The sequence below is a fragment of the Lepeophtheirus salmonis genome, chromosome 4, assembly GCF_016086655.4.
Source record: "Lepeophtheirus salmonis chromosome 4, UVic_Lsal_1.4, whole genome shotgun sequence".
Classification (NCBI taxonomy): Eukaryota; Metazoa; Arthropoda; class Copepoda; order Siphonostomatoida; family Caligidae; genus Lepeophtheirus; species Lepeophtheirus salmonis.
In genome coordinates, this window is record NC_052134.2 from 25,192,394 (window position 1) to 25,208,082 (window position 15,689).

General features: G+C 30.9%; 1 protein-coding gene and 2 long non-coding RNA genes across 5 annotated transcripts in view; 2 read left to right on the forward strand and 1 right to left on the reverse strand.

Moving 5' to 3' along the window:
• The window catches only part of ENGase (cytosolic endo-beta-N-acetylglucosaminidase), a 212,235-nt gene that overhangs the window by 19,397 nt on the left and 177,149 nt on the right, over positions 1-15,689 (reverse strand). For all 3 annotated transcript variants that reach the window (XM_040709689.2, XM_040709691.2, XM_040709690.2), the window contains one exon: positions 1,385-1,569. In XM_040709689.2, coding sequence (XP_040565623.1) covers positions 1,385-1,569 — 185 coding nt within the window. The remainder of the gene's footprint in view (positions 1-1,384; positions 1,570-15,689) is intronic.
• Positions 2,921-3,669, forward strand: LOC139905185 (uncharacterized). The gene is made up of 2 exons (XR_011779745.1): positions 2,921-3,183; positions 3,490-3,669. It is a non-coding gene; the product is annotated as an uncharacterized lncRNA (long non-coding RNA).
• LOC139905184 (uncharacterized) lies at positions 4,370-5,553 on the forward strand. The gene is made up of 3 exons (XR_011779744.1): positions 4,370-4,960; positions 5,013-5,152; positions 5,215-5,553. It is a non-coding gene; the product is annotated as an uncharacterized lncRNA (long non-coding RNA).

Genomic DNA, 15,689 nt, shown 5'->3' on the forward strand with positions numbered 1-15,689 from the left:
ATGATGTTGATATAAAATTACAACTACGACAAATATAATATTCTTATGGTTGTACAAGGTTCATATGATTTCGCCAAGTCGAATTTATCATCAAAAATGATGTTTTCACCACAACAGTTTGCGTGATTGAGCTTGTGCTCTTCCAGATAGTAGGTATGTTAACAACCTAGATCGTTCTTAATATTTTTTATGCAAAGGGGGGAAAAAATTTTCTTTAAATTTAAAATAGTAATAGTTATAAAATTCTATCATCTTTTAAAGCACTTTATTTTGGAAAGTTTGGCCAATTACTAAATTTCTTAAATTATCCTTAAATGAATTTCATGAAGCATATATATTTGTTTCAACTTTTGTTAAATAACTTTTCTATTTTTTTTTTATGCTTTATAGGTATTTCGAGACTTATAAAAAAGTAGAAATAATTCGACTATTGGTAACCGTGTTCATTTTCATAACCATACGTCAACCACTATTTGCGATAGTTTGGCTAAATATTAAAATGTTTCAACTATCCTTTAACAGAATTTCAGGAAGCGCATATTAAACATCTATACCATATAAACCTCCCCAAAATTATGGTTAAAAATTAAATTAAATCAAAATTAAATTGTACATATATTATCATATTTATGAAAGAATGGTAGATAATAAGTTTATTTTGTTAAATAACTTTGTAGTTTGATAAATGCACTTCGACTTCTGTTAAATAACTTTTTATATAAGTTGTTTTATAAGTATTTCAGAACATACCTACCAGATAATATTAGGAAACTTAATGTCTATACTTATGCTCAAAATGAGTTGGCCAACTATTCAATCCATTCGACAAAATGATATTCTTAAGAAATATTAGAACAGACAGTGAATAAATAAATATATGCAAGTAGTTATATTTACTAAAAAAATATCCACATTAATGTAGAGCCTAATCTAAAATGAAATAATAAATCCAAGCCTTCAACTAAGAGGATTAAATGCCTCTTTCAATTATGTATTATATTTATATATATGTGTATATTTAAGAAAAAGAAAACAGCGTTATAAAAACCAATTAATTCAAGTTGGATTGAAAATCTAATCCAACGATTTATTTATTTATATATTTTGCCATAAAACACACAAAAAACTACATGGATATATGTATATATATTACATAAATTTAAGAGCCTATGTACTACTAATAAATATGTATTAATAACATACATAAATATACCACTTTACTAGGCTAAGGTAACATATACATGGAAATGATTTGAATTTTAATAAAAGCATAAAGTTAAGGCACATAGTCTAAGAAACAATGAACAATGAATCAATCAAAAAACTTAACTTTTTCTTTCAATTTCAAACTAAAAGATTAAATTAAAAGTATATAAATCCTTACCTAGTGGAGGAATCGTGATAAAACTATGAGAAAAATAAACGAAAATATCAATGAGAGACCAGTGTGAAAATTGATAGGGTTCTTTATTCAAATCCTTGACTCCATTTATGAACCGATCCTCAAGGTATCCACCCTTCATATCGTGGCAAAAAAGGGATTTCTTCTTGGATTCTTGACTTGAGATTCTATAAAATGATTAATAATAATTTTAGATAAAATGCAATAAAAATTGATAATAGTTAGTTAATTATTTTTTAGTTGATTTTGAAAATACACTCAAAAGAAGCTAACTATAATTTTTGCAGACATATTCAAATAACCAAATACCTCTTAGTTAAAGCTGCAATATTACTTTTTTTTAATACAATTTCTGAATTTTATTTATAGAAAAAGGTCATTTGAAAAGCAAAATAAATTGTCCTCCATTTTATTTCCTAAAAAGTAAAATTATTTTAAAAACATACCAGCACAAATTTAAAAAAAAAATAAGAATTTTAGTGTTTCACTTTCGAAAAATGTATAATATATTTCCTCATTTGAGAATTTAAAGTAAATATGTAATTTGTAGTAATAATAATAAAATAAAACAAAGAATTTCTTCAATATCATTTTATTTATAAGAACATCTGAGTTATATTTTTAAACCAATATTTCAGTTACACATAATTTATAAAAAAACGCTGATTCAACCTTTTTTTTTTTTTGTCATATCTTCATTTCAAATATTAAATCGTATCTACAAGTTATTAGTTATAGTTTCCCCCATCAAATAAATATTAACTATTATAAGATAACAAAAAAAAAACAATACCAGTCCTATATCTTTTTTCTTGTCTCTTCCCCCAAGAACCGTCTTTACAAGTAAATACTATTGATAAATAGAAATATTATCAACATGTTAACGTTGTTTGTATAAAAAAAAAACGAAACAAACAATATCGCTCAATATTAATATCTAAAAAAATCGAAAACACCAACGGAACCAATGGTGCATCATCAGTGACAATCATTTATCAATAGATTTTATACGGGTGGGTATCGTTCTAAAAACTAAAATATTATGTAAAAAACTAAAATATTTTTTTCTTGTTCAATAAAACTACGTCATGGTGTTGTCTTAATGCATTAAGTCGATATCGAATCATCGTAGGCAATCTCTTGGAGCTCCTTCGTCGCCGTCGTTACAAATCCTTTGTTTATATTCGTTTTCTTCACCATCGCTGCAATTACCATCATATGCAATTTTACAATGCATTTCATTCAGCTTTTATTTTACTATATTATATTTAAAAAATATTAAAAAAACAAATATAAACAAGATAGCCATATATGGCCGAATGAACCGATTTAGGCTTATAATTAAAAAAGTAGACAAGAAGAAGAGTACTTTTTAAAGATAATTAATAAATCCTTTTAAAAAAGCAAATGATAAAATCTAGTATTGAATCATGAATATGTCTTTTGTGAACTATGCAAAAAGAATTTATATAAGAAAAATTTGAAAAAACATTCAATTGTTATTTTAGAATATTTTACTTTCTAAAATTATTTTTCTTGAGAAAATGAATTATTATTTTTTTTTAAATAGTGAAATTGGTTCATCTAGTTAATGTTGTGTTGGTCAAAATTGTCAAGTCAAAATCGTGAGTTAGACTCTAGATTCCTAAATTTGCCAAAGAAATTCAACAGAACTCTCTGATTAGCTGGGGCTGGGAGTTAGCTACTATGGTTAATATCAAATCGTTCACATATACATTCATCTAAGATGGATTCTGGGTCTTCTTATTAATGTTGTGTTGGTAAGCTGGGAAATTTACTCAAAATCTAAAAAATTTTAAAATAGTATTAAGTGCCATATTTATAAAGGTAGCGATAAATAGGAAGAAAACCTTGTATACAGCTCTTTTTCAATCAAATTGGCTTACCTATCTTAAGATTAATTAATTTACCATTAAATATATACATACAATTATTTTTGTGCTGGGCTATTTTTAGTAGCATGAAGAATACTAGTGTGAAAAATATAATCAAAAGCTATTTTGAAATCATTCCCAATAAGACCACCATTCACCAACCTTTTTTTTTTCTTTCATGAAATCAATTAGAGAAAATTCAAGAACCATCTGATATTACGCTTTGACTTAAAATAGAGTGAATTTGATCCAACCGAACGACGAAAAAAAATGTGTACGCTTAATCAAGACCCGTTATTGGACTTCCAGTTATATCATATTGCTTTAGGAATTAAGGCTATTCTTACATGCAATAAAGATTTTGGCGTTTTACCAAGCTTTTCTGATTTGTATATAATATAGAACAATACAAAGGTTATAAATTCTTATCAACAATACATAGTACTTAAAGTTTTTTTGGTTTTTTTCCAAAACTATTTTAGATATAGACTTATGACGTCAAATATAAAGTAATTATTTGATATAAGATACAGGGAGTGAAAACATATATCTATTTCAGATTTAAAATGTCTTAGATACCTAAAATAAATCAAATAATACATTTTGAAAAAAAAATTTGTACATCCTAGGTAGATATTTGATACTATCAAGGGAAATAAAGAGAAGAATGATAAAACAAAAAAGTTTATGTCAAATACCATTTGATAATGGTTTGATAGAAAGATTCAAAATTCACATCAAGTAAAACTATGCATATATATAGGGTTGATCTTATCTAGTGTTACACATTATTTTTTTTTTTCAATTTTTCATTGAAACAAGAGTTTTTGAGGACATTAATTTTACAAAATCATCTTAAAATAGTACTCGGCACAACTTTTATTCAATATATAGGCCCTTAACTCATCCTCAGGGATTTTGCAACAATGTCATTAGGGAATGAAAATAATAAAATGTTTATCTAGACAAGATCAACCCTATATATATTTAATCAAACAATAAACAAAAAGTCTGTATATACGTACACTCTTGGATAATTATATTAACATCAACTATTGAATCCTTCAATCTAAGAGGATGTTCCATGAAGCAAATTAGGTCAATTGATTATGCAACCTTGATATACAATTTGAGTATTCAATGTGTTCATTCAATTTGACTTTCTTGAGTTCTTTAGTTAAAATCTTACTATTTGTTGCAAAATAGTCTTGAAAAAGTATCATTTATTTAACTTAAGAGCCAAAAATTTGGAAATACTTACCGGATAAGAAACAGATGGCTTATCGGATTTGTTGATATAAATGTGCCTTTAGTCCCTCGTCTAGACTTAAACGCCACTCATTATCCTCATCTCATATCAAGAGCATGGATATTCATCTAAAAAATCAAGTTAATGATGAATACATTAAGTCAGATTTTAACTCTGATCTCACAAAGATACGTATTGCATGTAATATACCCTTATCCATTGCTAAACATCCTACTTTTACAAAAATTATGGAGAAATACACGGGTAAACCCATCCCTTCCCGAGGAACCATCATTAAATTAATGGAGGATGATGTCGTTTATAGAAATTGTGAAGTTAAGATAATTTTCAGTATGTTTAGAGTCATCCACACCAAATTACGAAATTGAACTCTGAATTTTGTACCATCTAACAGTAAGTATTCATTTTTTTTTAAATCTAATCATAAAACATGATTCTATTTTAGCTAAAATTATCAAGAATTATGATACACAACTCATTAAATGGCAAAAACGAGTGCTTAAATGGTCACAAGAACGGGGGTAGTAGCTTTGGATGGTTCGCAACTAGTTTGTCTGGCATTAGTTTCTTCACTTAAATACTTGGGTATGATCATTAGGTTTTCCAATATTACATAGTCAATAAATATTACTTTTTTATCACTTAAGGATTAGCTATGGTTGATAAGCTCCAAGAAATGGTGTTCAGAAAACTCATAAAAGGCAAAAACAACTGCTTAAATGGTCACAACTCGGGGGTAGGTTGGATTGCTGTAGCATTATAATTAGCAATTGTGTGTATCCTTTATCATAATAGTATGTTGTTATACAAGCATAAATAAGGGGGGGGGGAAGAGCATTCGATAGAGATATATCTATCCTGTGCACACTGTGTATATAGCAACTTCCACTTGAGGAAAAAAGGATGATGATTTTTTTAATTAAACTCCACGTATGGCTTGTGTTTTGCATCCTAAAGTTATGACATATTGTCAGAGCAAGAAAATATTATTTAGATCAATCTATTATTTCACTATTCTGTATTTATAATTTATTGTTATTATTAGTTATATGATTCTAATTGTTTAATTTTGTATATTTAACATAAATGTATGATGGTTTCTCCCTTATATATTATATTTAATTTAAACCTTATTCTTTAAACATGGAACTTCAAATATATATTTCGAATGCTGTACTTAGTCGTTTCATTAGTTATTATTCTGAGAGTATGGTTCATAATGAATTACAATTTCATGGAGTGTGACTTTTCAAATCCACTGTAACGAATAAAAAACGTCTAAGTCAATTATACGTAGTATATCTTCATTAAACATTTTGGCTAATAAATACTTTCGTTATACCCTAAAAAATCATAATAAAGCAGGCAGCTGATAATCACATCAGTATTTTAAACAATGAACCATAAGTCTTTCTCTCCCCCCTCCTACTTGTACGCGTTTTTATCTACAAGATTATCAAATTTAGTCATGACTGCTTCAAAAAGGATAATAATTATATATAATAATTTCTTGTTGATCCCTAGTCCTATATATATATTGGCTATTCTATTATTTCTATGAAGATGTTTGGCTATGATATAGAAATGCAAATGTATAGTTGCGCTTTTAAGTAGAATATTACTAGGCAATATCATAATAGATAATGTCTTTAGAGACATTTCTGATGAGGGCCTCCCATAGTAAATGATGACACAAATCATGAATGTATTCCTCGTCAAGGAGACGCTAAACTTCATCTATAATTTCCCGTGGGGGGAAAATCCCGATGAATCCCACAGCATATCAGAATTTTTTTAAATTCTATCTGAAGGTGAGAGACCATATTTCTGTAAAATTGCCTTTTTTGCACAATCATACATGAGTCCTTCTTCTTTTTTTATGGGAACAGACCTAAAAGCTTCACCAGGTAATGTTAAAACCATTAAACAATTTTATTAGGCCTCATCTTCATTGATCTTCCTCATCAAAAAATCCAGCTCAATTCTTCGAAACCAATTTTCTGGATCCATCGCGGAGAATTTTGGAAGACGTAGTTCTGCTACGGCAAGAGTTAAGTTGCTAACTCCTACGTACTTTTGTTCGATCTGAGGGACATTGTCTGCATGGTCTTGACCATCAGAATGAGATTTTTAGGAGGCATGATATCACGTCGGGGTCACCAAGATATTCCGTACTTTTGCATTTATAGCAGAATTCAATTGTAATATCGAACACGTTTCTGGAAAATTAAACCATACTGCAGACATTCTTTCTAGAAGTATAAATAACATCACAATAGGCCCAACCTTCATCGAAGATATAATTGAGGATCAAAAGAAACAGGATCCTAATTTGCTTAAGTTTAAATTAAACCTTCTTTTAAATACATTGTAGGAGCCCTACTTGCTGGTCTTGGCAATGCTGACGCATTCCGTGTGGCTGTTCCATCTCCAGAATTGCGTCAAAGAATCGTGCATTTTATACACAAGGACAATCATCCGGGATTCAAAGAAACATTAAGGAGGGTTTCACTTTTTTATGCTTGGCCTAATTTGCGAGCAGAAGTCAGAAACTTCACTAGAGAGTGTTCAGCGTGTCAGAAAACCAAACCTTTCAGGATATCAAAACTAACGTCGTCTTTCGATCCTCCGTCTGACAGACTTTCCTTTATTCACCTAGAGATAATCAGTCCATTTCCACTAATTCAGGGACAGCGCTATATCGTAACTAAGCTATGTATCCTAAACTAGAACCAATATTTACTAAAAATGTGACCCAGAGTGATGATAAGGTAAATTAATTATGCTGATATCATTTCCCAAAGCTAATCTTGTTGCATGATAGTTTTCATCCCTCTTTGCAGATGAAATTCAACTTTCGAGTGCAGGGTCAACGTTGATATTGGGTGTTTCTTACTTTAAAATTAGAAAGAGGAGGAGCAGCATGCACTACCTGGAAAAAATGTTGTCTTATCCGTATTTAAGGAGCAAAAATGCACTTGAGTCAACTCTATATGTAGAATCAAAGTTGGTTGATTTACTTCATCATTTAAATCATTCGATTTTTTTTACCATGATTTCAATCAACTATATATATTTTTTACCTTGAATGCAAATTGAACATGAATTATATATAATATATTATATTTTAGATTAATTTTGACCATAACTTACCTGTTGACTTCACATATATTCATAAGGATGGGCCAGTTATTTATATATGCTTCGAGACAATGTGTTCCATCGGTTTTCTTGGTTTATGATCAGAAATTGACTACCTTCCTGTGGATATCTTACTCCGCCATAGTCATTATTCCGAAAATGTTCAAAGACATATACTACCTTACTTTTCACAACCTTCAATTTTGAGTTCACGAGCTAAAATGTTTAATAAGTGAGCTATGCATCCATGTGTAAGGACAAAGCTCTCAGTCTATTTTGATTTTCTTAACAAATTTCTCATCCTATTCACATTGGGGACATTGTCGTTACAACACTTCCCATATGACAATTAAAATCCTCTTTAGCTTTCATTAAAATTATTGTGCTAAAAATGTTGCGGACAGAAACGTTGGGGTAATATCTGTAAAGTATTTAAACTTCAAATATCTACAAGATATATTCTAGATTAATAATAAGAAGAAGTGATCAACTTGCTCAAATCAAACTTCGACATATCGTTGCGTACATTATCATTGTGAGACAAAAACGTTGTGGGTAATATCATCGTGAAGTAATATCATTATGAGCAATATAATTGTGAGTAATTTCATTGCAAGACAATATTATTGGGTGCAATTTCTCTGTAATTTATACTATATTCGGACGATAAAACTATTGAAGGATGAAGAAATATGCCAGGATAGAACCCTTCTAATCTATAATAAACCCTGCCTACAGGTTGTGTAAGTGAACTGCTTGGCCCGGGGCAAGTTGAATTTATCTCTCGCCACTTCCTGAGCATCAAGGTACTCTTCTAAAATTGCAGAATACACCCCAGCCCGCAGGTTGTACAGGTGAAGTGCTGGGCCTTAATGCTATTTAAATTACACAACGGCCGCGTTTCTAATCACCAAGCAACTTTTTTAACATGAAAAAATATACCCAGCCCACAGGCTGTGTAGGCGAAGGAGTCGAAATATATGATGTATGAAATTCACCAGAGATCGGGATTTCATTCCTACTGGCTAATTACAATTTGATTAAACATGAAAGGTTTAGAGAAAATTAAAATACTAATTCTTCCGTTCTTATTCTATATTATTTGTATTAAAAAGGTAAATAAATATATTGTCAGTCATAATATCTGGTAAGCACTGACAATGAGTTCTTACACTATTGCAACTATACTGTCTATAATTTATACACTATTAGACGACATTATTATTAATTTTCCAAATACTATAAATCATGTCTGACAACATTTTTTCCTCCTCCTATGTCGATATTCGACCTTTGCATCATGACATGACACTTCTTTGTGAGGATGAGGTAGAGAACGAAATGCTTATTAACTTTTGAGAAATGGGATGCCATTGTAAAATATGACTTCAAAGAGTCCTGTGGAAAAATAGATCCCCGCTCAAAGTGATTTTCTTCTCAAAAAGTTACATTTCGTAGGGATGAGTCCTTGGAGATGGCGACAACATTTGAACATTTTTCTTCAATGGATGAAAAAGACGACAAAGTGAAGCATTATATTAATGGGAAGTATGTGTGCCAAATCATTTTTTCTTTTTTTTATGGGAATATCTAAAAGTACCCTTGGTTGTTAACATACTCACTATCTGGAAAATGGCCTTATATTGAGGACGCATACATCTATTGATAATCCATCAAACAACCCTATGATTATTCATGAGCGACAGGAAGGTGTCAAGATATTTATTGAAAAACAAATGAATGAGTATGGCTTTGTTATTCCTGGAAGATTACCTTCCCATTCCTACTTCAAGGCTGTTCGTTTTCCAAGTCATTGGAGTAAATATATAATATACCAGAAATACGTTCAATCATGCCAGAATTTTGGTTATGAACGATATTGCTGCAAAAATAAATTTTTAAAGCATTGGAAGACCGCATGTCCATAATTAGAAATTATGGGAGGGCGAAGTGACGTTCACTATATATGCCACGATCATTTGGAAACTTTACCCTCTTTGTTCAGGGAGTTCATTTAAAAAAAAAATTATGTATAATTGGACATTAAACATTGATAGTTCTATTAAAAAACATTTGGAATGTGTTCAAAAGAAAATAAAAGACTACAAAACTTGAGTCAGTTATGCTTAATATAATAGGGATGAATTTCAATTGTTTACAATGGACTTTTCGGAGGCTAAGTCCATTCCATATTCATCAATTCAAAGAGGAAAGATTCATTTCCTATCTGTATAAAAAATCATTTTATTTGCCGTTGAAGATGAAGGAGAAGGACATCTCACATATACATGTTTGATGAAGCGGAGAAAGTAAAGTTTTATATTGTAATTTAAATATATATATATAGGTATATTCTCAATTTCTCTATACTTGCATTATAGTTTTGCTCCTTGACTTGGAATTCAATGCGACAACTGTGGGTGGGTGATTTCTTTCAAGAATATTTTTTACTTGTCATGTATTTTTTTAATGCTTTTCAGAGCTCAGAACAAGAACTTCATTGTTATGGGCCTTTTAGCATACACTTTAATGCTCAAGAAAGTGGATAAAATTTTCTGGTAGAGAATCATTCCAATTTTTCTGCCGATCGCAGCTTTGGAATGATTTCTATATCTTTTAAAATCGGCAAAATATAAATTGTATGGATCACTTAATATAAGTAGTAAATAATATGTCTGCAAAATTGCCTGCAAATCCTACAAAACAAGATGGAGTTAAATGGTTTAATTTGAAAAAAAAATACATCTGAATACTTTATTAAGATATGAGAAATAAAAAAATATCACGTATTTATGTTCTCTTCTGATCATCGTGGAATTGTAAAAATGAAGGAGCGGTCCAATAGTAAAGAATTACTTATTTAAGGCTATTAAAGAATCCCATTTCATCTAAGGAATTGATCATTTCGATTCCTGAAAATTATTAATGTGAAGAAGCTCTTTCAACAGAAGAAAGGAAAGAATATCTAGAAAGAAGTATTGCTCCTCTACTCAATTGTGAAAACAAGAGGAAAAATTTCTTAAGGAACTATTGGAGCACTCTTCAAGCCCTCTACCTTCATCAACCTTATCTACCTTGAATCCGATTCCTAACTCGAGCATTAATCCTACCTTAAGTTAATTGCTTACCTCAAACTCCCCTACCCTAAATCTATTTTCTACATCTGGCCATCTTTCTACTCCAAGCTCTACTCCCACCTTTAATATGTTTCCTACCTCAGGTCCTTTTCAATGCTCCTTTCCTACCATAAATCTGGTTGTTTTCTTTTTTTACATCGAGCCCTCTTTCAACCTTAAGTCAATTTCGTACTTCAAACTCTCCTCTTAAGTTAAATCCTTTTTCAACATCAGGCCTTCCTTCTACTCCAAGCTTTCCTCCCACCTTTAATATGTTTCCTACCTCAATCCCATCTCCTATTTTGAATCAGTATCTTACCTCAAGTCCTCGTCCTACCTCATCATCGGCTAGAGTTAAAGAAATGTGCTTCAATTTTATTGGGTGTTCCTTATATAAAAGATATGTAAATTGAAAAGATCTAGAAACATTTAAAACAGTCATGTAAAAAATTTATATGCAAATATATTAATAAATAGTTTAATTACTGTCATCTCAACCTTGATGATTTTTATTTCAAAAATGTATTTTATGTTTAAAAATTAAAACCTGTGGATAGCACATTCAGACGAAAGTTATGGACACAAAATCTCCGAATAATTTGTCAAATTACACATATATATTGAATCACTTTGCGTATATAGGGATATTTTAATGCTCAATAATCATAAACTATATTCCATATTAATTTTCTTCTTTGATTAAGCTAAGATCGATGACTCATAAGTAATACAGATTTAATTGAGTTTATAGTAAAGAACACATCACATCAAAGGGACTATTAAGAAGAGGTATTACCCAATAAGATCTTAATTATCAGCATTAGCTTCTTGAAATTAATTAAATAAAGGAACTCAAAAGTCAATTTCTGGACGTCCCATCTATATTCTTCCTCTCCGTATTTTCAATTCATTCCGTCCTTAATATTGACACGTTATATGTAATTCATATTGCACAGAAGTGAGAAAAAAAACCTTCCGTCAAAAATAAAAATCTAATATAATGAATGATCCAACATTGAGGGTATCAAGTAATTTATGAATGCAGAAAAATCCTTTGTGCTGCTTCAATAAAACTTATTAAATGCTTAGAATGAAAGAATCACTGTCTTCCTCATACTCCAAAGAGCAATTTGTGGTATAGATCCTAACTCATATTTGATATTCCTCTCAATAATAATACAATTATGTTCGTCAAACACAAGAGGAAAAGTTGAAGTGAAGGAATTCAGAGGAAGGCATTGGAAAAAGAGGGACGAAAATATTCAATACTTTCGTTTTAATATTTGTATTTCAAGTTGAATGGAAGTAGGCAATAGTCAAAAGAGCTTCTCACTCTTATATAATATCGACTGCGAACCTCAAATGATCTATTGTCACAAGATGAGTTCCAGTAATAAATATTTCCAAATTAGTGTTTCATTCAAGACTGGCCCCTCAAACTTTCTCTTCATTATTAAAATCCTAGCATTGACTTGCAACGATAGTATAATTACAATATCAAAAGTTATCTTAAATTAAAGTAAAAAACCAATTTTGGTTTTTTTCTTATCTTTATTTATGTTCAATATAACAATATCGCATACATGCAAAGGAAAATTAAACCAGGGACACCATATATTTATTTTATTGTGACCGTAATTTTTTGCAATCTTTAAGTAGCCTCTGTAGGGCTAATCAAAATAATTTATTAAAATAAATGGAAGATAACACTATCCAACAAAGTCACACTTTTTTTTTATGCACAAGAACATCATATGCTCAACTTAGGACAGTTTGATCCCCTGATTCCAAGTATGGCCTTACTTTTTCTCTCATAGCCTCGTGCCTTTCAGAAAAAGGCAATAGGTTTTTTTCTTATTTTTGGCTATTTTCAAGGTTCACAGCTGTTATAAGCCCACAGTGTTGAAGATAGGGATAATTGATGTTAATATATTTTAAAGCCGAATGTTAAAAGCTTTGTAGACAATTTTTAAAATGTCTGCATCATACTTTTAACTCGAATTATCTTTGTTTAAACTGGAAAATAGATGATTTTTATTCAGAAGCTCATAGCTTCCAGATGAATAGATTCAAAGAGTTTAAAAGTATTGTATTAGATAGCTAATAGTATGAACTTTAATTTAAATAAAATAACTTCTCCAAAAACACTCTTTATCGTTGTCAATTTGAGATATGGCCACGACTATATTTCAAGGACAAAACTCATTTTTGAATTGATCTTATAATAAAAGTGCATAAGTAGTCTTCTGCCCCAGCTTTTAGAGATAGAAACAAAGAGAGAGAAGAAGAAACGAGATAAAAACCAAGAGAGAGAAAAAGAAAAAGGAGAAAAAAAGAAAATATATATTATGCAATTTGTTATAACATTAAGCCTCGTGCCTTGGACTGTATAAATAAATTATTTCAAGCTTGATGGGCACAAGATGACTCGTAGCATACCCGTAGTGAGTGAGGAATTCCAAAAAAGTTAAATTCAAGGGAGCCCTCCTAGCAAATCCTTTTTCCTTTTATCTCTCTTTGTTTCTATCTCTTTTCTTCTTTTCTGTCTTTGTTTCTATCTCTTCAAGCTGGGGCATACGAACACTTATGCACTTTTATTATGAAATCAATTCAAAAATGAGCTTTTTCCTTGAAATAAAGCCATATTTGGATTCAGGGGATCTAATTATACTAAGTTGAGCATATACTGTTTTTATACCATTTTTGCTGTTGGACAGTGTAATTAGTTGAAAAATACAAATCCATCCCCCACTTTTTTTGAGAAAAAGTACTTCCAGTGTCCTTTCTAGTTGACTCACCACATGTGTATTAAAAACTGATCTCATTCAAGTAAATATATATTAACCTAAAATAATGTAATTAGACGAACCTAATCAAATTACATCATGGCATAATCGACAGGATACAGAGAAGGAAAAAAGGCCAATCCACTCCTGATTTTTATCTTAAAAACCATATCAATCACAACCACTTCAGTACATAATCCAAATAGAGTTGAATTAGAGGAAAATGGGTGATGTCAGGAACCCCAAAAGAGTGCTAACCACATATAGAACTGCATGTGAAAATAAAGCAAATATAATACATTCCTTTTTAAGTGATTATGAGAGTTCGAATCAGAACTAATAGTACGTTTAAAAATATAGCACTCAGATGTAGAAAATCAATTTTCAAGACCTGAAAATTCATGTCAGACTGTCATGGTAAGCCTCACCGAAGACAGTAAGTTTACATCATTAGAAAATTAAATGGAAGATCTTGGAAATAAAAATCTTAATCCCGCATACAAGACCATAGCAAAGGGCAAGAAGATGTGTCGGGATACAAACTATCGAAAACCCAACTCAATTACAAGTAGTTCTAAAATGGATGATACCTTGAGACCCCAGTCAATATTACCAAGATCATTCACACTCGAGGAAGCCAACCTAATTCTTTCACCGCCTACTTCACGACAACAATTAAAGAGCTCTTCAAAACGCCGGTCCACTTGTATCTCGACAACTATTATATAACTGTATTGAGGCAGGACTGGCTTCAGCACTATACACTGATGATGAAATCCATAAAACCACCTATAATCGGAGATGACAGTTGTCTATCGTCTCACAAAGATATTTTCTTAGAGGAAAATCTTTTCTTCCTTAGAAGACAAATTTTCTAAAAACACCAAACGAATTGGTTGAAGAGTGGAGGATAAGAAAGAACTCAAAATTCTCAAAAAATTAATATAAATCGGTAAGATGTGGAAAAGTACATCAAATGTGGGTAAAAAATTAAACGATGATTCAATCAATGGTTGGAAAGCCTCCAAATACAAGGCCGGTAAAGCTGACAAATGGTCTGAAGATAATAAACGATATAGCTTTTTCTGTCAACACTGCGGCTACTGTGGCTCAAAGGTACGACAAGAAAAGAAAGATGTGCAAATGGTAATACTTGCACCAATTGCAAAAAGAGAGGACATTACGGAAGAGTGTGTTGATCTTCAAAATAGTCTCAAAAACGGGGCCAAGCTCACGGTCGATCTTGTGGTTTTTAGAAAGAAGGAGAACTCTACAAGCTATGTCTATTCAAGTTTCTAAAAACTATGAACAGAGATAATGCCAATTACACACCGTTGATGAATAAGGTTTGCATTACTCCTGAATTAGGAAATCCATTCATATACAAAGTGTTTCCAGATAACAGTTACTATCAATGAGTAACAACAGATGATTTGACCAATACTTACGGTATGATTATCGACAAAAGTCAAAAGAAGTTATTCAAAACAACAACAATCCACTGAATTTTCTATGGTCAGTAAACATTAAGGTTGAATATGAAGGTGAAAGTACCAAAATTCGTGCTCTTGTCATCTCCCCACTCATTAAAAAGGTATTATTAAGTTAAAAGTCACTTCAACGTCTTGGTATTATTCCAAAATGTTTTGCTCATATCTCAATTAATAAAAGAACTGTAAAAGTGGCTCTAAAACAGAGAGTTGAGCAACTTATCAAAAGTTATGAGTCAGTTTTCAATACTAACGGTCAACAAAAAACGATGAAGGGAGGCCCTATGCATATACGTCTCAAGGACAGACCAATAAAGCCATTACACATGAGTTAGATCCGCCTTTGAGGGAGATCACAACTCATTTAGAAATAGATAATGAGTACAAAAGTTATAGACGCTCTACGCGGAAACAAAGCTCTAAATGACTTACCAAAAGATCATACGGTACAATATTATCCCAAAAGCTACCAGAAAACAAATCATCGCAAGAATTCACCTTCAACACAAAGGATCGTTAAGTAACTTATGAAAACTCGTCAGTTATACTTCAGGCCTGGAATGTCAAACGATTTCAAACTTTTGGTATC